The following is a 23,270-nucleotide window of genomic DNA, read 5'->3' on the forward strand; positions in this document are numbered from 1 at the left end:
GCCTCATCAATGCCAATTTTCTGACTGAAAGTGGAATATCTGAGTAACAACAAAAAGGGCCCAATTCTGTGCTGCCCAGGACCAACCCAGAAGTGTTATCTTTGGCCAGCTCCACAAAAGGCAGAGGAGACCCACTCTCACCCTCCATGGGTTCTGCTGGCCTCCAATCCAGCATCAGGCGAGGCTTCCAGCGAGGTGGAAGCAGGTTACCTGAGGGACCATCAGCTTCCTACTCTAGGTTGCTTAGAGGAAAAAGGAAATAGTTCTGGAACAATGCAGACAGAGGCCTTAAATAACTATCAGAGAGGTGTCACTTACTGGAACATAAACATTTCATCACAGTTTTATCTCCCAGCAGACCAAAGCTTTGGATCCCACAGCTGACAGGTCTAGTGCGGTGCCCCAGCTGGCAGAGCACACCCACAGACACCATCCCCGCAGAATGGAAAAGAATTATTAACAAAAATAATTTTCTCCCTCGTTTTACTCATCCACGGCCAGTCCCTGTACATAGTAAGAGGCCAACCCTCAGTCCTGGAGCAACTAAAGGAGTTGTCACCATCTGCCAGGGCCAGGTTACAGGATCACGACCCTGAACCGGCGATCCCCAAGTGTGTGCAAGGCACAGGGGCAAGCTCATTAGCGAACTCTAAAATTACAGCCCAGCCCAGCATCGGGGCCCGGGGGGCACTGCAGAGGCACAGGATGGGGAGTCCATCGCCACCCACCCCAGTCACACCGCGGATCACAGTCCCGGTCACACGTGAGGTCACACCCTGGGGCACATCGAGGGTCACACCGCGGGGGTTTCCCAGGGAAGCTGCTCCCCGCGGCCAAGATCCTCCCGAAGGCGAACCTCTCCTCTCGGGGATTCCCGCTGCACTGGCCCATCAGGTTCGACGACTTTTGATCCCTCTGTGTGCAGAAAGGCACCTGCTTTTGCTGCTGTTCACACGTCGAACAGGACCGTGATTCACGCCGCGAATCCTCGGGCGCTGCCTGGAAACGAAAACGCGTACGCCCAGGCCACGCCTGTCTGCTGGACGGTGTCTGCTGGGGCTTTTCTCTTAAAAAAACTCCATAAAATAAACCACAAAAGCGCCCAAAAGCCCCGGGTCGAGGCGAGGCGCGGCGGCCCCGGCGGGCAGGCAGGCAGCGGCTCGCCGGGGCCGAGCAGGCCCGCGCAGGTGGGACGGCGCCGCCCCACCGGACAGAGCGGTACGGCGGACGCAGGGAGCGGCATCCTGGCCCCGGGATAGCCCCGGGACAGCCCCGGAGCAGCCGCTCCCGCCCTGCCGGGGCTGCCCCGGCTCAGCTCCACGCCAAGGACTACAACTCCCAGGGCGCACGCTGGCAGCCAGGACCCCACCCTTAGGACTACCACTCCCAGCACGCACCGGGAGGGCACGACTGGCAGCGCTCTGGCGGGGTGCGGCGCAGGGCACGCCGGGTGCTGTAGTTCTCCCACGGGCCGGGCAGTGCAGGAGGCGCCATGCCGGAGGGGACGGGAGCGCTCCGGGAGGTGCTGCCCAAGCAAGGTACGGACGGCGGGCACGGCCCGGCTCGGCTCGGCTCGGCCCGGCGCTCACGCGCGGCCCTTCTCCCCCCGCAGGGCAGCTGTCCGTGGAGGACGCGGCCACCACGGTGCTGTGCAAGCCCAAGATCCTGCCCCTGAAGTCCGTGTCGCTGGAGAAGCTGGAGAGGCTGCAGCGCGCGGCGCTGGAGGCGGCGCGGCCAAGCGAGGGGGCCCCTCCTTCGTCCGCGGGGGCCGCGCCCGCCCCGCCGTAGCCGCGGGCCCTGCGGGGCCGCCCCCGAACGAGGTACGCGCTGAGATCGGGCTGCGCATTAAAGGCTGGCCTGGAACGCAGCAGGTGGTGCGGGGGCTGCGCGGGGGGGCGGGCGCTGCTCGGGGAGAAGGCCCGCTGGTCGCTCCCAAGGAGGGGTTTTAAAGGCGTTTTGCGGTACCAGAACCCCCGCAGGGCCGCTCGGGGAGCCCAAACACAGCCCCGCTGCCCCAGCGGGGTTTACCCCACCCGCGCCAGCACTGCCGCGCCAGCCTCCTGGCGCACAGCGTGGTTCGGCCCTGCAATAGCTACTCCAGCATTTCTGAACTCCTCGAATCTCGACATGAAACTGAAAAACACAGGAAAGGCTCCACTGTGTTCCTGGGAGTCTTCCTTAGATCCATCTTGTTCTTGAGCAAGGGCTGGGCCAGGCTGTGCTGTACAGACACGTTCGCAGTATCTGTGCCAGCCTGGACGCTCCTACGCAAGGCAGCTCTGTTTTCAAAAACAAAGCTGGTAAATACTTACCATGAGTTTAATTACTCAGGGCTCTCTTGCTGATTGCAATACCAAAGGGCAGTGTGTTAGATGTACCGCTGAATTGCACACACTTCAGAGATCTGAACACAGTTACATTTGTTCTGATTACAATAAATAAAGAGGAGGCAGGAAGGAACAAGAGCTTCACAAAAAATATTTTTAATATGTTTTACCAGAACCTTTCACTTTTCCAGTTACATAGAAAAAAAATACAAGTTTGGTACATGGGGACTGAAACCAACCAGTGTTCTCCCCTGAAACAGATCAATTTATGACCCAACTCTATTTTCTTGGGCTCTTTAAAAACAAAGAAACTGCTATTTTTTTTTCCTCCCAAAGCACAGTATTTCTTCAGCAGCAATGGAAATGAGATCACAGCAGCTTAACCTGGACCCTTCTATAAAGCTTTGTATAAACCAGTGATTTTATGATGACAGCACTGTCCTGGAAAGAGCGCGTGGCAGTCAGACATGGATGCACACATGGAATGATTAGGTCATAAACATGGCACATACAGAGATAGCTTATTTGAAGGCACCACCACAGCAGTGGCCAGTTGTTCTACTATTATGCCCAAGGAAAGAACACTTCTTTCTGAAATTTACAAAACTATTAAAAAAAAAAACAAACAAAACCAAAAAAACCAATTTGTACCCAAAACATGTGCTTTTAAAAAAATATGAACTGTGCTAAGCAACTCTTAGATTTGGTATATTATATATGTGTATACATATATACATACACACACCGAAGCAGCATGCGTGTTTGTATATAACGATAGCCAGCTATGTTCCCTTTACACGTGTAAGGCTTCAGGAGTCAGTGCTCACATTCAGTAGCTCTCCAGCTTAAGACGACCTCCATCTCCTTCACTCACGAAACGCTTTCTGCCCCTGTAAGAAAGCAGAAAATACCTTCTCACTAACTCAAGAGTAGAATTGCTTGTTTTTTATCTCTGAAAAGAATCTTCTCTTAGTCTTGGGAGTAAAATACAAGGTGTGCAAGTTTAGCAGGGTTATCAATGATCACAGTATCGGCTCAACTGCTTAAAAATGGCTGGTTTGAAAACCTAGGAATGGCACTTTTCCACCCAAAACTGAAGTACACAAGCCAAAAATGCCTCTCAACACACTAATGGTAACTGAAATATAATCAAGCTTTTGATGCAGTGATGACTCTCAACCCTCCTACACTCCAAACTTGTAAAACATTTGATAACATCACACACACACACAGAGTTTTAAGTGTAAAGTTCACAAATGGAGGCTGTTCTTGATAAAGACACTAACCTATCAAGATCCAAATTTATCACAGGCTGTCAAGATGGTTTAAGAACTCTAAGAAAACACCCAAATAGGAAAAGATCTGTTGAATAAATAATATTCCCAATGCATAAAACTGTGACTAATAGTTCTAACATAAAATTTAAAAATTTACATGTATTTATATGTATTCTCCATAGGAAATGAAACTGGTTAATTGTATTGTGACCAATAAGGAGAAAACAGCAGACTGATTAGCTACAGTTCAAACAGTATTATTTATGCCATGAGTAAGTAAACAACAACAAACCAAAAGCACTATAGAAACCACATGATACAGATACAAGAAACTGGGTGTATAAAACTTACCCCACATTAGTGTCCTATTCCTTTTGACACAAAGATTAGAACCGGTTGTCTCATCTTAGAACTCTGCTCATGCTGTTTGATAAGTTTAAACTATTTTTAAAGGATTTTCTTTGTTTTCTTTTTTCCCCACTGTAGAGAACAGTTTTCCACTGTCACCTACATGGATCATTGTGACACCTGAATCTTCCATTTCAGTGCTGCACTGATTTCTACCCAGCAAATCAGCAAACCAGAGGAGTGCCAGGCTCCATCCTGTTGGAGCACAGGTGTGCTGCCTGGGACTCACCACAGGCTGACTCTTCCATGTATTTATCCCAGCCTCCACTTAACAGGTTTCACATCAATAAGCTTATTAATAAACGTTCTACCAGTTCAACCCTCTCTCCATCCTCCATAGTTTTCCCTTCTAATCTGTAGCACTTTGGTCACAAGATCCTGCTTTCTGTTACCTACAACAGAAGAAAGGCCAGTGCCTTCACCCATCTACAACAAAACAAGTACCTTGAAGGGCAGAGGTCTCTCAGTGGTTTGGAGATTATTCCAGCCTGAAAGCATTCCTCTACAAACCGCTCAAGCACGGAATAGGAGTGTGGCACATCCAGGTTAATGTCTGGGATTTCAGAGTAAACTCGTTCATAGCCCTGCAGTACAAGGATTCAAATAATTATCTGATTAGTCTATGATTTTATTACAATTCTTAAATACCCTTTTGCACTTAGAGGATTTATTTTTCAGTACCATTTCACAAATACTATGGACAGTTTCCACAAACCTGAAGCAGAGCAGCTGCCAGCCAGTGTTAAAACAAGGTACAATACCAAGGTATTACACAACTACCTATCTTAATAAAAACACCACCTGAGTTTTTAACTTCTTTAGAAGCCAGGAATCCAGACAGCACAAAATCTGTACGTTAGCCTGACTGCTGCCACATGAGTAGTAAGAGGGGAAGAAGTTTTGGTATGTCTTCCACCTAAATGAACAAAATGTGGCCACAAATCACTACCACAACAGTTTATGCAGCAAGCTAAACACTGGAGACAGCGAGAGATGAGTTCATCACTTCCTGACAGCAACACAGCTGGGTAAGTTTTGACGTAAGTCCTAGTGTGATACCCAGTCTGCCCAGGGAAACAACTGCTGTCCCAAACTCATACCGAGAAGCAAAGCCATGTATGACTCCAAAATGTGTAAAAACTAGTTTCTGTACACTGTTCTAGTTGACATTTGTAATTAGTGGGCCTTTATTGTACTAGTTCAGTTAGAGCTGCCAGATAAAAGAATAAATTGAAAAAAATGAAGCAATATTGCAGCATTTAAAATTATTAGTTTTAACCATTTAACTGCATAAAGGCAGCTGGAAATCTTTGTATTGTACATACACCACAGGATCATTTAGGCTGGAGAAGACCTTTAAAGTCATCGAGTCCAACCATTAACCCAGCAATGCCAAGTCCATCAAGTGCCCCCTGCTCATCTTTTAAACACCTCCAGAGATGGTGAATCCACCTTTCCCTGGGCAACTGTTCCAGTGCTTGACAAACCTTCTGGTGAGGAATTTTTTCCTAATATCCAATCTAAAGCTTCCCTGGCACAACTTGACGCCATTTCCGTAAGCAACAAATTATTTGTAGAGCATAAAGAATGGCTATGAAAATTTTAAAAAAAACCCACCAGCCAGCAATAGACTACAAATAGTACTTGAAGGTAGAAACTGCAGAAAGTTTGGAAAACCTTACACAAAATTCTCTAAATGCCATACTCACTCTTTTCATTTGGTCCACAGTAATGACAGAAGACCTCAACAGAGTCTTCAACAAATCCAGAATCATTTTAAAAGTCTTTTCTCCAGTTGACTCCAAAACCAGTACAATGGCCTAAAACAAATCATGCAAGTGTTCTGACTAAAAAGAAAAGTGGCTCGGGTATGTGGTGAGTAAGTATATAAAGTGCAGAAAGGAATGAATGCATTATTAGGCATTTTCTGGGAAAACAAGTCCATTCATTACATACATGCATAATTTCAGTTGTTTATTATCACTATTGTTATTATTACTACTATTATTATTAGAAAAGAAAAACGTATGGAAAATTCTTTGGATAAGATAAAAGGTATGAAAAACCATAAAGGGCTAGACAGAGTGAGAAGCATTGCCTGTCTCTGGTTTCAGAACCACATGACTGTCCATACGGCTGCTCCAGTACAGATTACAATTAATTCTGTATCCATGGCATTTTTGTATCTGTAATTTTAGAAGAATTCAGAAATTTAAAATCTACAGATCTTCACAACCCACATCAACTGAAATGATTCCAGTTTTCTATTGTGAAGGAATTTTCTAAAATGAGTCAATTTACTGAAAAGAAAATTTTGTAGATTGTGGGTGTTCAGCTGTATTGGTGAACAACCATTTCCCAATTTGGCAGATAAAAGAGTACAAATGGTGATAGTCTCCCAAATAGTCTGAGTCTAAAATATCTCAGAGCTTTTACAAATGTGCTTGATGAAAACAATCCCACCCTGAAAAAGGAAGCTCTATAACTTAACAAAAACAGGTAACACTCATTAGAATACCCAGATATCTGAAACTGAAAGAGAATAAACACCAAAACACAGCACTGGCAGGTTTTTTGCTGCTTTTCCTCAGTAGAAAAGCAGCTCTTATTTTTTAGGAAATCTATAATAATCTGAATTCAACTATTTAACCCCTCAAAATTAATTCTAGATCTTCCCAGAGTCAGCAGCAGCTCACTTGTTGCACAGTGCACACACAAACGAGCACACAAACCATTAACTTCACATGACACAATTTAGTTACTCAAGTAACACATCAAGCAACCTGAGCTTCAGATTCCAGTTATACTAATTGCATGCCCATATCAAATTGCTGACAGTTATTAAAGGGATTCTGATTTCTCCTTACTTCATATACAAGTTCATGGTGAAAATGGGGTACTTCCAGTTCCTGAAGGCAACGTTCAGCTTCCAGTACATCTCCAGAAAGCAAATACTCTTTCAGCAACATATCAATCTATTGAATTTTAAAAACAAAAACCCCAAAAGTAATTAGATAGAATTTTAAAAGCTGTCAACTGTTTGATAATCTACAATCAACTCAGCAGCAGGTTAGTTCTTCAAATTTGCTGCCAAGGTTTTTATAAATAATTAAATTCAGGCATTAATTAAATTGAGACGTTATCAGTAAAGTGAAACACAGTGTAAACCAAATACCTATCCACAGTGCTAATGCACAAGCATCAAAACCATTCCTGTGTATCACCATAAAAGGTTAACATGGGTGCAGTCAAGTTTATTTGCTCCTCTCAACACCTCCTCCTGTCATCTGTTACACTCCCAACCTAGAAATTATAACATGACCTTTTCCTTTAAACCTGCTTACTTCAGAGAATGGATCTCTAAACACTCCAGTTTCTTCCTCTCTTTTCAGTTATTACTGTGCTTTTGATCACCAATGCAAAAAAAAAATAGTTTATCTAGTTTAGCCAGTTTCATCTTGGTTCTTCTAATTACTTCAGCATTTTATACTGTGAGCTTTTAAAACGCCAAACACAAGTTTTGCTTAAAGCAAAATTAAACATATACTTGCAATACAGAGTGGTGTTGTACCAGCATGTTCCCACCAGTGACAAATACTACAAAATCAACAAAACTACCACATAATTTTAAAAGCTTTGTATAAATGAATTAGAAAAAAGAAAAAAACCCAACAAAACAAAACCAACACTCATTACATAAACCATCATTTTAGTATAGGACACACATATCTCTTCCCTCTAACCCACAAAGGGTAAGCTTAGACAAACAGTGAACCAGAGAGACGAGAGAGTTCTGTCAGTTACCTCTTTCACGAGGTGTTTCACGGGCTGTTGGCCCCCTCCGGACCCCCACACGCTGTCAATGCGCTTCCCGCCCTTGCTCATGCTCAGCAGCACCGTCGCTCGGTCCAGCGCAGCTCTGAGAGCAGAGTGGGGGTTTAAAACATGATTAGAGAATTTCACCAAAATACATCTGCAACTTCCCCCATGGCCCTTTCTCTTCAGGCAAAGCTATCAGATCTCAGAGAAGAGGTCGGGGTCAGCAACTCCATGGGGCCCAACCGGATCAAAGAACCACCAAATGAACTCCCCCCTTTGGCCTTCACACTGCTGGTCATGCCACGGTAAGGACAGGTCACAATCCTGCAATGGCAGCAGATCTGAATCACCAATGCAGAACTGAAACATCCTCACAGGAAAGGGCTGAATATTTTCTTATGCAGAGAGAGATTGTATCCTGGCTCCTCCAAGTTTGGCAGGTGTATCTCAAACAAAAAAGGCCTGAGTTGCTGCCACACTGTAGAACAGATTTTCTACTGAAATATTATTTTCCATTTGGGTCTAAAGAATTATGAAACCTTAAGAATTTAAGCCAAAAAAGCACTTCAGAAGGTAAATATGTAGTTGGGAAAAAGTGGTGCAAGCTAGGGATGCTTGCCAGTTTGTTGAAAAAAGAATAAAAAGGGAAGTAAGGTGAAAAAAGAAGTCTCAGATACATTATGTACCATCCAGCTAAAGAAAGAACAGTTATCCCAGTCCTCATGCTGGGGGCAAGCCAATAACAATAACTCTATTTACCAAGATTTAATGAGCATAAAAGACTGGCCAAGAAATAAAAAAGGCATCAAAGCATCCCAGATGTACAGAATGCAAGTTGTAATCCTTCAAATCACAGGACACGTGTGTAAGTGACAGACAATTCTGACAATCTGAACCCTGAGCAGGCAGCTAAGCATTCCCCTTTCTTCTAGAACCACACAACTATAATCATTACAAATGCAACTTCTAGAAGATTTAAGAGTTCAGTACTTCTGAAACAAGCCTGAAACATACAATTATGGAAGAAAAAATAATAAAACATGACTCATTATTAAAACATCCCTCTTTGTGAAGGATTGCTCCTTCAAACTTCTCATGCTGACATGGAAAACAATGATACCAACTTGGCAAATAAAGCATTACGGCAAAAGTCTCAGCACCACACAAGCTTCAAACCTTTGTAAGGCAAAACAGTTAATCCCTTGTGTACTTCACAACATATTTGCAGCAGCTGTCCTGGTGCTATATTTACTCATTAATCACATTAAAGCTTTTTCTAAAACAAAACCTTCTATAATCACTTTTTGTTTCAGGTCATTTTTCACCCTCAAACATAAGCTGGACAACAAACCTGGCAAACATTAATACATCTGTCAGGCAATTTCAGTATTTCTCCTCAGACTTGAGTCATTCTGGATTTTGTTGGGTTTGTTGCAATCTTTTGGAGGTTTTGTTTATAATTAAAAAAAAGAGGAAGTTAAAGAACCACAGGATTTATCCTGAAGTCCTAAATTCCTGATCATCACCTTTCATGTTTCTATATAGAAGGCAAGAGAATTACCGAGCTTGGACACAATCCACAGTGCCTTTGTAGCCATCTATGTAGGTGTTGCTTAGAATCCCATCTCCAACAGCTCTAGCAATAAACTGGCCCATCAACTGCAACAAAACAGAAGCATTTTTAACTAAATGTTGTATTTCATAGCAGTTCTAAGTAGATAATTATAATATGCTTGGTCTTCAGATTTTATTTAAATGAGCTGTCTCAAAGTAAAATCAGCCTGGGAAACTGGGAGAGGATTACAGACAGCAAGGAAAAAAAATCAATGGACATTTTTCAAAATACAAAGTCTATTTCAGTTTACTTGATCTATTTTAGCCACACAAAGCTTTTGGCTATTGGCATAAAAATTTACAAATATACCTGTGGTGCCCTGGGAGAATCCAACACCAATTCAGGTAGTTCCTTAAGCAGTCTATCAAATGATTTTTCCACATCAGTTTTGCTTACTACTGTCCCACAAAGGTCGGAGATAAGCTTAGATGTCATTTCCCTGTGACTGGCCTTCCCCTCTAATGCCAAGGAAACAGCCAGCACTGGGACACTGTATTTCATTTCACCAAGGTTCAAATTCTTCAGCATCTCCTGAGAAAGATTTGAAAAACAAAACAGAATGAGATTTCATAGTTTTTATTATTTAAATGTATCAACATATTAAAAATAAATATTTATGTGCTCATATTTATGTAATAACATATATTCTTCTGCTCAACTGACTAAATATGAACACTTGGGTATTCTTATAGCATATTTCTTGCCAATTTCTCTATAAACCCATTTACAACTGGCAGCTAGATTACCCTGTATGCCACAGGTTTGCCCTAAAATAAATAAAAAGGCAGGTAACATACCGAAACTTCGTTAGTATCTCCATGTTCAAAATACTCCTGTATGATCGGCGTTAAAGTTTTTTCAAATGCTCTTTCATCCAGAGGTAAAACTACTGTTTCATAGACACAGTTCTCCTGTTTTAAAAAACAACAAAAGCATATAATCTGAGTACTGTCTCTTCTTACATCTTATGCAGTGCTGACAGCTTCGAAATAGATCTCCTAAATCCTTAATATATTCTTGGTAGTCAGTATTCTGCCAGCAAACATAAGATTATGTCTCTTCTGTTAGGAGTGTAGACAGTATTGGCTAGATATCACACTTCTTTGCATTTTGAATTTACTGTTAGCTGAATTCAACTGAAAGGCTGAATTTACTGTTAAACAATGGTAAGCACTGCAAACTCTGTTCCTGGGGTTCTGCTGACACCACATGAGCAGAGGTGAAGGGCCTACAGACTGAAGGGAGAGTAACAGAAGCTCCTGTCCCAGGCCTGCAGGGTTGGCTGTGCCACAGCACCTTCCCCTGCAAGTGGCACTCCCATCCCTGACAAGTCCCTGCCTTGTTCCCTCTTCCTCAGTGACTGTGTCACCAGACAGGCAATACCAGGTACGAATCAGAGAAAAGGCATTGTCAGAATATTTGTGAGCAAAAACATTCCCCAAAGGAAGAAAGAGCAACTTCCTTGTTATTACCTGTCCTGCAGAATTCCAGCACACCAGATGCTGCTGCTGCAATTCAGTTCCCTACTCTACACAGATTACACAAGCAACACTCAGAGCAATACTACAGATCTGAACGAAACTCTGAACAAAGACTTAGTTTTCCAACCAATGTTTAATGGAAAGAAACTTTGCATGATCAAGAAATACAGCAGAAGTCAAAAAACCCTATCCTTCCATCACGCCAGTCTCTGTTTACAGAAGTTACACAGAATATTCTTCATGAAACTTTTCTATCCACTTCTCAGCTTCATTTTTAAAATCTCTCTCTGTTAATGTGAGGTGCTGAATTGTAGGGAAAATTGATCCTGGAAGGTGGTTTTGATACTCCCACATATCATTCCCTTTCAGCAGTTATGGCCGCAGCAAACAGCCTCTACTCAAAGGACACCACCACTGTTCTACTTATGTCATAAAGAATTTACTGATGGTCTCACAATGATAGTGATCTCAGATACTTTATCAGTGTGTTTGTAATCAGTGTTTCCTTTTTAATGTTACAAAGCCTCCTTTGCCCAGTGAGCTTTACTTTCTTTTCCCTCCCCCCAATAATATGGCCATAAGATACAATCCTCCATAACATATTCCAAATAAACACATGTTGGCTTGTATTTTTTTGTTAGTGTTTGAAGTGTTTATACCAAGTAGGCACAAGACATGGGGAGGGTTGGGAATACATGGAAGAGAAAAATCCATGAAGGACACTGTCCTCCACTGAACTCCAGCCTTGAGCAAGTTTTGTGCTGCATTTTTAACACAGTGCCTATGTGCAATACAGAGCAGCACTGCAACATCCACTTCCAGAGGAACCAGCAGTGCAGAATACACCTGGGAAAGGGGTGCTGCTCAGTCAGGCACAGAAGGGTAAGGTGGGATAAGATTTGTGAGTATTACACTGTGATACTTCCACACTGTTCTTGACCACAAACCCAAGCATTCAGTGCAGCCATGTTGACATTCACGTAACTCACAAACAAGCTTCCACTCATATGAGCATCACAGCAACTGAAATCAATAAAAGAAGTAAAAAATAACTTTGCATAGAAACTATTTGCCTACCTGGTCATCATCATAATTAGGATCCTTAATATCTACTTCTTCTACATCATACACTTGACCTGGTGTACCCCAAACTCCTTTACCACCTGCTCCACCTGGCAAAATATGAGAAAGTAAGTAAGAACCAGAACAGAACATTTCCAAGTTCAACACAACATTCTTTCACTTAAAAGTGATCTATCACTATTTGTACCCACTTCCTGACTCTAACAATATTTGCTGACAAGGGTATGTTTGCCTGACGTGTTCCCACTTTTCATCACTTTCCAGTAAGGCTCCAGAAGCAGTATGAAACTGCACAGGAATTACTGAAGGTTGAAACTGTACTTTTGAATACAGCCATGCTTAAAGTTTGCATTAGTAACAGTCCTGTGAACCACCAACAGTTCAAACTCGTGTATTAAGTCTTCTAAGAAAAGGTACTTGCCTCAAAAACAGAAGTTAATTCACCACAGACACATAAGATTTTCTGGTAAGAATCCACCCACTATCTAACCATAAAGAACGAAATGCCTGCACAGGGACTGTGGTTTATGAAAATGATTTCCAGCAGAAAAAAATTACTACGTTTTGAACAAATCTTTACCTTTATCATGATACTCTCTTCACTAAATTACACCAACCTTTCTTTGGTAGACCCCTTCCCTTTCCAGACCGGGATCGCCTGTCCAGGAGTTTGCCCTTTGGGCTCGTTGGTACAACTCCAATTTTCAGGGTCTCTCCATTCTCACTAACGGAGTCTCCTCTCCCAGAATCTCTCGAAGAGTTTTTCCTCAGCCGTCTCTTTGCTTTAGCATTTATTTTGGCTTCAGTAATTGAAGTTGCAGGAATCCAATTTCCATTGATTTCAGTTTTTCGTTCCTCAGATCCACCATTTTCTTCATCACCGGAAAACGGAGCATCATTTAGGTTCTCAAGTTCTTAAAAGGAGATAAAAAAATCTGTTAATTTTAAACATTTTTATGTTAGAATACTAAACACTTTTGATTTAAAAAGGTTTATAACATTATATAGAACTCTTATTTCCAACATTGTTAAGGCAAATGATGTTGTTTTTAAAGTCTACATATCACAGTACTAAGGAGTTCCTTATTGCCCTGCACAAAACATCCACAATCTAAACAGAGCATATGTCAAGAGTTGGAAAGCAAATCAATAAACCATTTAGAAATACATAAACCACAGAAAACCCCACCCTTGTTAAACAAAAACTATCACAATTCCTCAGTGTGTAAGTTCTCGCTCCACCCACTCATCTCTTCATTTAGAAACAAACGAAACTGCCAATACAGTAAATTCTCCAGGAACTCACTAATGTTAAAAGACCAGTCACCAAAGTGAAATCAATTCCATAAATCATCAACATTTCCCTTATTCAATTTAAGGAATTTCAAACACATCACTAGCAAGTAAAACAATGATTTAGACTTAGAAGAATATAAAAATATCACTACTTTCATTTCTTGTTTTTAAAGTTATGGGGGGAAATGCTGCTTAATACAAAGCTTGAAGAGATCAGTAAGGAAGATTCATAAAATACATAAAGTCTTTTGAAACAGTGGGATCTCCCTTCTCTATGGATTTTTTCAGTGTAGCTTCTATCAAGACTGTTTCTAAAACAGACATGGATTATTCTCCAGCACAGTCAGATACAACAGGTTTGTTTCACACCCAACAAAAAAACTTGCTCACAACTTAAGGATCTCTACATGTCCCAGAGCACTGAGAAGTGCAGTAACTTCACTCTTTGAGGAAACTAATGCACATTAAAATTTAGACCTCAAGTCTTGTATCACCAAGTTAAGTTCCCCCACCCCTGCACTTTATGGTTCAGCAGAATGTCTTACTGAGAGCACTACAAGCAAAATCCCTTCATAAACTCTTCTTCCCCTTCTTAACCCACCAACATTTAAAAAGCAAAAGGCACCTGGGGACCTATTTACATTCCAGTGAGTACCCTGGGAGTCCTTGTAAAATGGAAGACACACACACACACACACACACACACACACACACACACACACACACACACACACACACACACACACACACACAAAGCAACAGCCTGGCTCTGTTATAGTCCTCCTTTTCTTGTAGACTAAATAGAGTCTCAGAGACACAACTGACAGCCCCAGCCCTCTAAGGGCAATAATAAAGCACAGAGGCAGATGGTTTTCCCACTGTGCCAAACCTGCTTTACAGCAAAGCTCATTGCCATAAACGCAGAATGTGGAAAGTATTTTAAGTTTGTATTTGAACTTAGCTAATGTATCACTTCACATGCCAATACATTCTCATTAGCAACATTCATTTGGCAATACTTCTCAGAACTGTGTTTTTTCACTTCAAAACAGGTTCATGAAAAATTGTTTTGAAAGCAAAGTGCACTAATAAAATATTTCCAACCTCAAAATATTTACCCATATCAAAGAGGATACTACACTACAAACTGAAGAAAGTTTGATGGAACTGCCTCCTTTTGATCAAAGAAGTAACATTTAGATACCAGTGTTCACAAATGTGAATGCTATAGCTGAGCAAATGCAGCCATTCCAGTCTAAGCTCCATCTTTCCACTCATAACTCCCACAAAAGCATTCCTTTTATGCTTGCAGCAAGCTAAAAAAGAAAAGCATGCATCACATCCAGGAAAAGATTCCTCACAAGCAGCCTTCTCAGTTTGTCTAACATTTTAATAAAACAATGAGAGATTTGCATAAAGTTAGCAGAGGGGGAAAAAAGCAAACCCAAACAGAACAGGTTTCCTTCCTCTCATTCCCCAGGAGACCCCACCAGCACAACCAGCTCATCTCAGACAAATGCACTCAAATTCTCCATGCTCAGCCTCTTAGAATTTCTTCACTTTAGAACTGTGACCTGGCTGTCCAGAAACTACACTCTCCAGTGACCACTCACCTCTTTCTCTGTTTCCAAAGAAAATGGCCAACAACTAACACGGGTCTGAATCTGGTAACTAAGGATAACGAGGGGAGGCTGCAGTGCAACCTCCCTACACAACTCTGATCTCAGGTTCAAGACTAAAGGAAATCCTCCACAGGAAACATCCAACCCATAATACTGAATATTTCTCACTGCACTACTGAACTGCTTTTTATACAACACTGTCGCTTCCAGCTGCAACCTCTTTCTCTGTAATACTGTGACAGCTGGCCCTTCACTGTCAGTTAACCCAGTTGGGCTCTGAAAACAGGCTGGACACACATACTGTTTTCCAACAATTTTCTAAAATAATTTAATAAGAGGTACATATAAAGTGATGCAGATCTTCCTTTCAGCTTCTCATTTTTGCATCACAGAACATTTACACATATAAGCAATAACAGTCTTCTATAAACTCTAATACTTAGCTTGCTATATATTAAGAAGTTACCCAAATTTATCTTATTACCCTCCATTAGGCCTAGCAGGCTCACTTACAAATCTGTGCTTTTATGGTGCTACCTTAATTAACAAAGCCTTCTACAAATACTGACCTACATGCCAATTAATTGTCCAAACTGGGTCAACCTGGCTCTGCAGCAGCTTCCCACCTATTATCCAAATATAAAATGCTGACAAGAATTCTATCTTCTACCTAGCTCTGCTTTAATATAAGAAATCATAAGGAGTATGTTGCTACCTCAACTGCATTACATACCAACTTAACATATATATTTTTTCTAAAACACATTTAAACCTACAAAGTCGCTGACATAAAAGGGTCAGTGCAGACCATCATAAACACTGGAGACACAGAAACATGAGGCTGTGTTACCTTGGCTGAGCATCAAAAGACATTTGTAATATGGACAAAACAGTCAACTTCAGGACTGTCTCTAACATGTATTTCCTAAATTCTTCCCATGCCAGCCCAATTCCAGTCAAGCCCTTCATCACTGGTCTCCTCTCATTTTAAGGAAGTTACTTAAAAGCAGAATTTGCACCTCTCAAACACACTTATATGTTTGAACTGAATCTTTTCTTGAACTTAGAAGATAAGGAGACAAGTGCCAGTACTATTCAGGAACTTAACAAAAATTTAACTTTCTTATTTTAATAAATTTTGAAATAAATGTAATAAAGTAGGAGACTATGATATAAAATTGAAACAACGGTAAATTTTGATGATTTTTTTTTAACCAGTACTGTTAGAAAATTATCAGCTAAGACTTTTCTACTGAGAACACTTCTGGTCAGCTAAGCAATTTTAAGTACAAAAAACACAACTTAATATATTACTTACCTGTTGGGGTAATATAAATGTGCTCCTTTTCTATTTCCATAGTTGCTTAACAGAACTGACTGTGAAATGTAAAGTCTTAATGTTTTCCTTCCAAAGCCTAAACAGAAACAGAGAAGCTTAGGGAAAGAAAAACACTACACCAGATATTAAAAGCAAAAGCTGGAAAGGCTTCACTCATAAAATACAATGCAAAAATTGATGATTTTTAAGTTATAATTAACTGTCAGTAACTACTGAAAAGTTCCTGGGAAGGTAGATGGTGCAGCATGAGAGAAGCACCACCCCAAACTCATCTAAGCCTGGATGTCTTCAGAGCTGTCAGTTCTGTTGCTTATAAAAGGGACAAAAGCCGTTATTTTTAGGGTAAAAGCCCCATGTATGCAGCTTTTATTAGCAGATAAAAGCCACCTCTATCAACCTATACTGTCCTGCTCTGCAAAGTCTTTATCTACATGAGCACACATTATCAATGTTACAATTGCATCCACGAAAGGAACGTTCCTCACGTGAATTATACTGATAAAATGGTACCAATTTATCGAGTTCAGACCAGTCCTTAAAAACAAGCTTATTTTTGTTCCTCCCCACAAGGACAGTCTTTATGTTTTATTGTATGTGTATACACAGCTGTCAAGCTTCACAACTGTGCTTTTGCACTCCTTAAGCACTCCCTACAACCACCATTCCATCTGCAAGGGATAAAGTTGCCTACATTTAAATACTTCTCTTTTTCTGCTATTCTTTCTCCCTCTTCCCAGTAGCTGCTGTTCTACAAACTATCCCGTGTCACTGTGAAAGGGATGGCATCAAGCATCTTTCCTTTAAGTACACAAGAAATTAAGTAGTCCCACAATTCCCCTGTACACTTTTTCACCTGGAAGATTTTCACAAATCCCTTTGTAGGCCTAGGAATATCACTGGTATTTGTATCTGCTCCCTAAGAATTCAGTGGCTTTTTTCCGCCCTGCTCATCCTTTGCTGCCCTGAGAACCGCTCACCGTTGACAGGCAAGATTGTGACACCAAACGACTGCTCTCCCTTCCCCTTTTCTTCTCTTCCCTTGTTTTTCCCTCCCCTGCCCACGTGCCCACCACAGACCCATTAACGGCACATGATTCATGCGGACCGTTGGCAATAAAGCAGCTCCGGTTTGGGGCACAGCATTCAGCTGTCATGATCGAGGTTTTCCTAATGCCAACCCAAACAGTTACCAGCCTTGCGTAATAAGAGTCCTCCCTGCCCCACACCACTTCTTCAGATAAAAGTTTTTATGAGTTACCTCAAGCAATCATTCAGGAGTTCTCAAGTGTTCTCAGTCACTCTTGGTTGAGAGATTTTTCCGTGTGTGTCTGTCTAATCTGTGCAAACTAGCTTGTAAGAGCAGTTTTATTCTTCCTAGTAGAATGTTCCATCAGTTGTCCACCTTTTTGAAAAAGACAACAAAGGACAAAACCTGTATTAAATAAAGGCTAATGTTGTTTGTAATCAAATCCTAAATTTCAAGTGTAGAAATGCTTTTCCTGTATAGGACCCTGGCTGAAATCTTCCACCTGTGGCAGCATAATAAGTAACAACACAACTTCCACGTGCTGTCTTTCTGAGATCCAGAGTCTTACTTCCTTTATAACAAGCATGATGGGATACTTGACCCTTACAATTCCTGCTGTCACTCTGATCAGGAGATGCACTCTCAGTTTAGCAATGCTCCTTCTCACTCCAAGCCAGCAGATTGCTTCAGGATGCTGATATTTACCACTCTATCCAAAAGACATCACTTTCTAATTTGCACTTACCCCACACAGCACTACCAATCAACGCTGAAAAAATGCCTTAAAAACATCAGATTAAATAACCCCCAGATTTTGTTACAAGAGATAAAACAAGAACAAGTTGGAGTTGGACCAAGGGTTGGACTTGATGATCTCAGAGGTCTTTTCCAACCCAATCAATTCTATGATTCTATTCTAAGAACAAAATGGGCAGAAGGCACTTTATGCATCTGCAAAACACGAATGTTATGAGAAATCTTAAGATCAGTGATGTGAACAGTACTTTTAAAGTAGTTCATCAGACAAGAGTATTTCCTAAGTCACTGAAATCCATTAATAAAACAAGCTCAGTGCTCTGTACCCACCACCAACCACTTCTTGTACTTATCAAAACAGGGAATTCTACTCCAGCAGGTAAACAGTGGCACATTAACCTTTAGGAACAATACATGCTCCAGAACAAGGCCTCCAAAACTTATCAAGACCTCCCTTCTGCGCAAAACATCCCTAAGGAACTGCCCACATAGCATACGGTCTTTTCCCCCTCTCCTCAACTTTACGCCAACACCCCCCCATCACCGACGCTTTGGAGACCCGTCAACACCAGCTGCTGTCCTGCAGACACACACACACACACACACACACACACACACACACACACACACACACACACAAAACAGGCGAGACTCAGTATCCGTACCAAACCCGTGCCGTGGGCAGGGACCAGCGGCGGCGCAGCCCTGGGCCTGAGGGGCGGAGGGACCGAGGGGCTCAGGCCGCCAGGGCCGGGCTGGCGCACGGGCACAGGCCTGGCAGCGGCTGAGGCAGCCCGGGAGAGCCCGCAGCTGTCGGGATGCGCCCGCAGCCCCCGGGGTGTGCCCGAAGCCCCCGGGGTGTGCCCGAAGCCCCCGGGAGGAGCTCGCAGCCCCCGGGGTGTGCCCGAAGCCCTCGGGGTGTGCCCGCAGCCCCCGGGAGGAGCTCGCAGCCCCCGGGGTGTGCCCGCAGCCTCCGCGATGAGCCCGCAGCCCCCGGGACGTGCCCTGGGCACCGCCGCTCCCTGGGCACCGCCGGGGCCGGGCCGCGTCCCCTCAGCCGCCGCCACGCGCGCCCCCGCGCCCGGCCACGCCCCCCCGCGCGCGCCCCCGCCTTGTTTGTGTTCTCTGCCCCAGCGACCCGGCCGGCGGCGGCGCAGCCATTGGCTGGTGCCCGCCCGCCGCGCAGCCAATCGGCGGGCGGGGATGGTGGTGGGCGGGGCCCGGCGGGGCTCGGCTGTGAGGGAAGAGCGAGGAGGGCGAGACTATCGCGGGCGGGCCGGAGGGGGGAGCGGGAAGGAGCCACTGGTGTGCGGAAGGGGCGCTGCACACGCACCTGGCCGGGGCATCCATTTGCCCATGGGGCACTGCCCGCGGTGCCCGCAGCCCCCACAGCCCGAGTCCTGCCGCTTATGGGGGGTCACTGGCACTGGCAGGGTCTGGGTCAGGTGCGGAGGGGCAGACCCGCGGTGTGGGGGAATGGCCCCTCACGGCCTGCCCGGGTGTTCGCACCGAGGAAACCCCGAGGGCCGTGCCTGGATCCTCCCCAGCGCCCCGTCCGCCTCCTTCAATTAGAAACCAGTTGTTCACCCCCCCTTTTCTGAAGTAAAATCACCAGAACAGCAATGTATTACCTCTTTTTTGTGTGTGCATCTCAGCTAACAAGGGGATCTCAGACCTCAAGATGTTCCTCCACACATGAACCTCTACCTTTTGCAGCCTTGGGACAGGGTTTGGGCGGGGGACGGGAAACACCCCAGGGCTGGCAGGCAGGATTCCTGCTGCTCAGGAATCCACGGGAAAGGTGCTGCCTCCGCCTTGCCCGCTGCTGGCACCTCAGCACAGGGCAGGTGTCCCCGGACAGCCGGACCGAGCCTGTCCTGCCGCAGCCTTACGAACTTCCCACCTGGTTTTCGTATACCCCGTTTATTCCAGGCAAACCGCCCGAGGCCAGACACTTAATTCGAGGTGACAGTCATTGTCATGTGTTTTGCCTCCATTCACGGTCTCTCCTAAAAACTCAGCTCACCCTTTGTTTTCTCCTCCGAGCTTGTTACTCCAGAGAGCCCAAGAAACAGCAGACCAGAGCAACGAGGGAAGAAAATACAATCCCTTCTGCTCTGGTACTTGTGCCTTGCGGGATTTTTCAGCTGCCAGCGAGAGATACCTCCTCAGTTAACAGATTACCACTTGACTTTCATAGTATTTTTTACATATTTTTCTAGTATGATTCTACTCCAAATCTGTGTACTTCTGAAATAAGAGCCAAAGTTTCCTTGTGTAAGAGCCTCTGAATTCATTTACTGGCCCAGCTCTGCATGAATCATCAAAACTGGGTTTAACAATTAAAACAACAATTATCTGCTAAAAGAATGTACGATTTCCATATTTTTATGATAGATACTTTCCCCATCACCAAATGACAGAAAGAAAATCTTTCTTGCTCATGAAGACACTAAACTGCAGAGTTTTTCAAGTCAGAGCAGCCCAACGTGCTCACACAAGACTTTTTCTCACACGCAACCTAGAGGCAATCTCAAAAGATGTTGTTTCTCCATCAATCAAAAACCAATCCCTAGTTTGCTCTTTGCACCTCCACTACAGCGTCACCACCGAGATTTGGAAAATAAATTCCAGCTATTAACAGAGATCATGGAATTCAGTTTTCCCTGCAAGAGAGAAGGGGCTTTAAAGAGATTTTTCAGTGAAGAGGAAAAAGGTGGCAGAGAAACCGGAATAGCAACCAAGACCTGTGCAAAAGATGCCACAAAATACCCTATCATACATTTTAAAGCACCGTGGAAAACTGCTAGCAAATTTTCTGGTAAAATTTAGGACTGGATCACTTCCATGAGGCCTAAGGCTGGGTCAGCAGCCAAAAGATGAAATCCCCCAAACCACCCGGCACACCTCCAAGAAAATGGTGTGGTTTGCCTTTCTTCTGAATATCTCTGTTAGCAGCTGGGTTATCAATCACTGAAAATCTCTGGATTTGACTGCATATATTTTCTGATTCCTAAAGCTTTGTGACCTGAAAAAGAGCTGCTGTGCGTGAAAGATCATTTGCATTTTTCCATTGTATCAACCAGTGTACTAAGAGAGATCGCCCCTTTTTGCCTTTCTAACCTCAAAACTGCCTGCAATAATTAAAAGACAGCTGATCACATGCCAAGCTCTGAGCTGTGGAGACCTGCCTGCTCCCCCCGCCGTCCTCCCTCCCCAGCCATATTAATAGCAAAAATACCACCAAAATCCCCATATAAAAAGAGCAAAATTCCTTCTCCCGTAGGAAAAAGCAAAACAAAAAACAAAACAAAAAACCCCACCAAAATAAATCAAAACAAAACAAAAAAACCCCACCAAAACTCTCTTGACCATTTTCGTTGGATTCACAGCTCGAGGCAACCTGTTTGGGCTGCCCATCCCGGCTCCCGCTGTCCCGCACCTGCATCCCGGGTTACCTGCGCCCACCCGTGCCAAGCGGGACCCGCCGGGAGCTGCCCGGCCCCTCCTGAGCTTCCACCCCGAGCTCCGCCGATCACCTGGAGCAAAATGCTTGCACGCAGGCGAGCAGGTCACTTTCTAGCAGTCTTCCTTCCTTACAGCCTGCTGGGTTGTTTTCAAACTCTCCCCTCCCTTTCTCACATGCTGGCCAAGCCCTCCCGTAACACCCAGGGGAGGAATCCATTGGCTGAAGTTTCCCAAAACGCGTGGAGCAGCCCTTCCCCCCGGCCGATGTGTGTGCACAATAGACACCGCGTGTCTCCAGCCCGCCCCGGCCAGGCTGCTGCCGGCCTTTGCTTTTCATCAAGGTTTATCGGAGCTGTCGCTGGGGTGACTCATGTTGGTCTTCCGACCTCCCGTACCAGAGAGAGCAGTGAAAAACAAACAGAAGTTGCCTTGGGTTAGAAACATCACCGAGTATTTTCCTTGTGCTCTCCACCGCGGATTTTTCAAAGTTTTACTTTCTGTTTTAAATATTTTCGATAGGCATCATCTGTGCTCCTGACACTTCAGCAGTGCTGTTTGATTACAGTCGAGTCTGTTACTGCATCACTTGGAATATAAATTTCCACACATAATGCAGACAGCAAAAACGTATCATATCTGTTAAATCAATCTGCTCTGTTCAGTTGCCTGTCTCTAGGCCTTCTGCTTTCTTTTCCTTCAGACTGCTTTTGGCTTTGAATCTTCTGCAAAGGTGCCTTCATAAGATGAACTGCAAGCACAGCAATCCCATTCTTCATCAGGCAGCTTCAGCTCCAGGTTGAAAGGTTACTGAAACACACCTCCAGTTTTTTTAATGTTAAGTAATTAGAGTTGCTTTTGAACATCCTGGTGCAGCTCCATCCCTGAGCCAGGAACGGGGCAGCCCTGCAGACCTGCGAGTGCAGCGCCTGTCAGGGCTGGGCAGCCTTGGGAGGTGGAGGGGGATCGCCTTGCATTTGCTTGAGCACGGAAACTCAAGTGTCACCCACCACCATGGCTTTGGATAAACACTTTCTCGAACCACTGCCTTCCTGTCTCTACCGTGGCTTTCCAGGACTCGCCCCTCACTTTGCACAAGAAGCCTCCCCTGCGCGCAGCTCTGAGTACGCCCTGCTGGCAGAAGCGTTAGCACTGGGTTTGCTCTGTAAAACTGTTCCAGGCATGTCTCCTCTGTGCTGCCGTTGTCATCTGTTCATTCTTGCCTTAACAAAGGGCAATCACGCACCTGAAAAGACGCTTTACTGGAAAGGGCTGAACCTGTGAAATGTGCAGAAAAATGGGAGTACTTGATTTAAGAGTTCCAGACAGTGAGTTCATTTAAAAGCTCACAACCAGACACACGAAATACCACTTACACCTCAGAATAATTGACCTTCTTTACTGGTTTACTGTGGGAGAAAATCTTAGGGAGCCACTTATTAAATTAAGGTGTGTTATTGCCTTGTAATTATTATTTGACAAGCTGAGGTCCTGTGATTTAATAAATCATGTGCCTGCTTCTTGTGTGTGTATAATCACATGCTCTGTATTTATATGGACAGAGGGTTACAGAACATTTACCTTTGTGCTTAGGACTGGCAGGAACTTCTGTGCTATCAGGCCACCTATCAAAGGCACTGAGTGATATAATCCTTTTCATAAACTTGCCAAGTTCCATCCTCAAAGTGATTTAATATTTTGCATGCACGACTGCAGTGGGAAGGCTATTCCAGAACCACATTGTGAAATGGTTAG

The 23,270-nt window shown here is 43.9% G+C and overlaps 2 protein-coding genes across 5 annotated transcripts; one reads left to right on the top strand and one right to left on the bottom strand.

Moving 5' to 3' along the window:
* The first annotated feature begins 1,234 nt into the window (after positions 1 to 1,234).
* Positions 1,235 to 4,336, top strand: BBIP1 (BBSome interacting protein 1). The gene is made up of 3 exons (XM_071563965.1): positions 1,235 to 1,538; positions 1,613 to 1,820; positions 4,091 to 4,336. The coding sequence occupies exons 1-2, from the start codon at positions 1,493 to 1,495 to the stop codon at positions 1,786 to 1,788; spliced, it is 222 nt and encodes a 73-aa protein (XP_071420066.1). The 5' UTR covers positions 1,235 to 1,492; the 3' UTR covers positions 1,789 to 1,820; positions 4,091 to 4,336.
* Positions 2,468 to 21,693, bottom strand: PDCD4 (programmed cell death 4). 4 transcript variants are annotated; one of them, XM_071563961.1, is made up of 13 exons: positions 21,590 to 21,693; positions 17,526 to 17,669; positions 16,247 to 16,343; positions 12,628 to 12,924; positions 12,005 to 12,099; positions 10,244 to 10,357; positions 9,756 to 9,977; positions 9,393 to 9,490; positions 7,817 to 7,931; positions 6,880 to 6,987; positions 5,722 to 5,832; positions 4,457 to 4,596; positions 2,468 to 3,217 (listed from the first exon to the last, which is right to left on the bottom strand). In XM_071563961.1, the coding sequence occupies exons 3-13, from the start codon at positions 16,284 to 16,286 to the stop codon at positions 3,157 to 3,159; spliced, it is 1,401 nt and encodes a 466-aa protein (XP_071420062.1). In that variant the 5' UTR covers positions 16,287 to 16,343; positions 17,526 to 17,669; positions 21,590 to 21,693; the 3' UTR covers positions 2,468 to 3,156. The 4 variants fall into 4 exon arrangements, with proteins under 4 accessions (XP_071420062.1, XP_071420061.1, XP_071420064.1 ...); XM_071563960.1 differs by having other exon boundaries at positions 21,509 to 21,672; XM_071563963.1 differs by having other exon boundaries at positions 21,493 to 21,672.
* Between the last annotated feature and the right edge of the window lie 1,577 nt (positions 21,694 to 23,270).

This window comes from Pithys albifrons, chromosome 9 (assembly GCF_047495875.1).
Source record: "Pithys albifrons albifrons isolate INPA30051 chromosome 9, PitAlb_v1, whole genome shotgun sequence".
Lineage (NCBI taxonomy): Eukaryota > Metazoa > Chordata > Aves > Passeriformes > Thamnophilidae > Pithys > Pithys albifrons.

Excerpts from the sequence above, each read along its gene's own strand:
- PDCD4 (XM_071563961.1), bottom strand. The coding sequence starts at position 16,286 with ATGGAAATAGAAAAGGAGCACATTTATATTACCCCAACAG. Across the intron at positions 6,988-7,816 it reads TGAAACACCTCGTGAAAGAG|ATTGATATGTTGCTGAAAGA; the intron begins GTAACTGACAGA and ends AAAATTCAATAG. Across the intron at positions 5,833-6,879 it reads ACCATGAACTTGTATATGAA|GCCATTGTACTGGTTTTGGA; the intron begins GTAAGGAGAAAT and ends GATTTGTTTTAG.
- BBIP1 (XM_071563965.1), top strand. The coding sequence starts at position 1,493 with ATGCCGGAGGGGACGGGAGCGCTCCGGGAGGTGCTGCCCAAGCAAG. Across the intron at positions 1,539-1,612 it reads GGAGGTGCTGCCCAAGCAAG|GGCAGCTGTCCGTGGAGGAC; the intron begins GTACGGACGGCG and ends CTCCCCCCGCAG.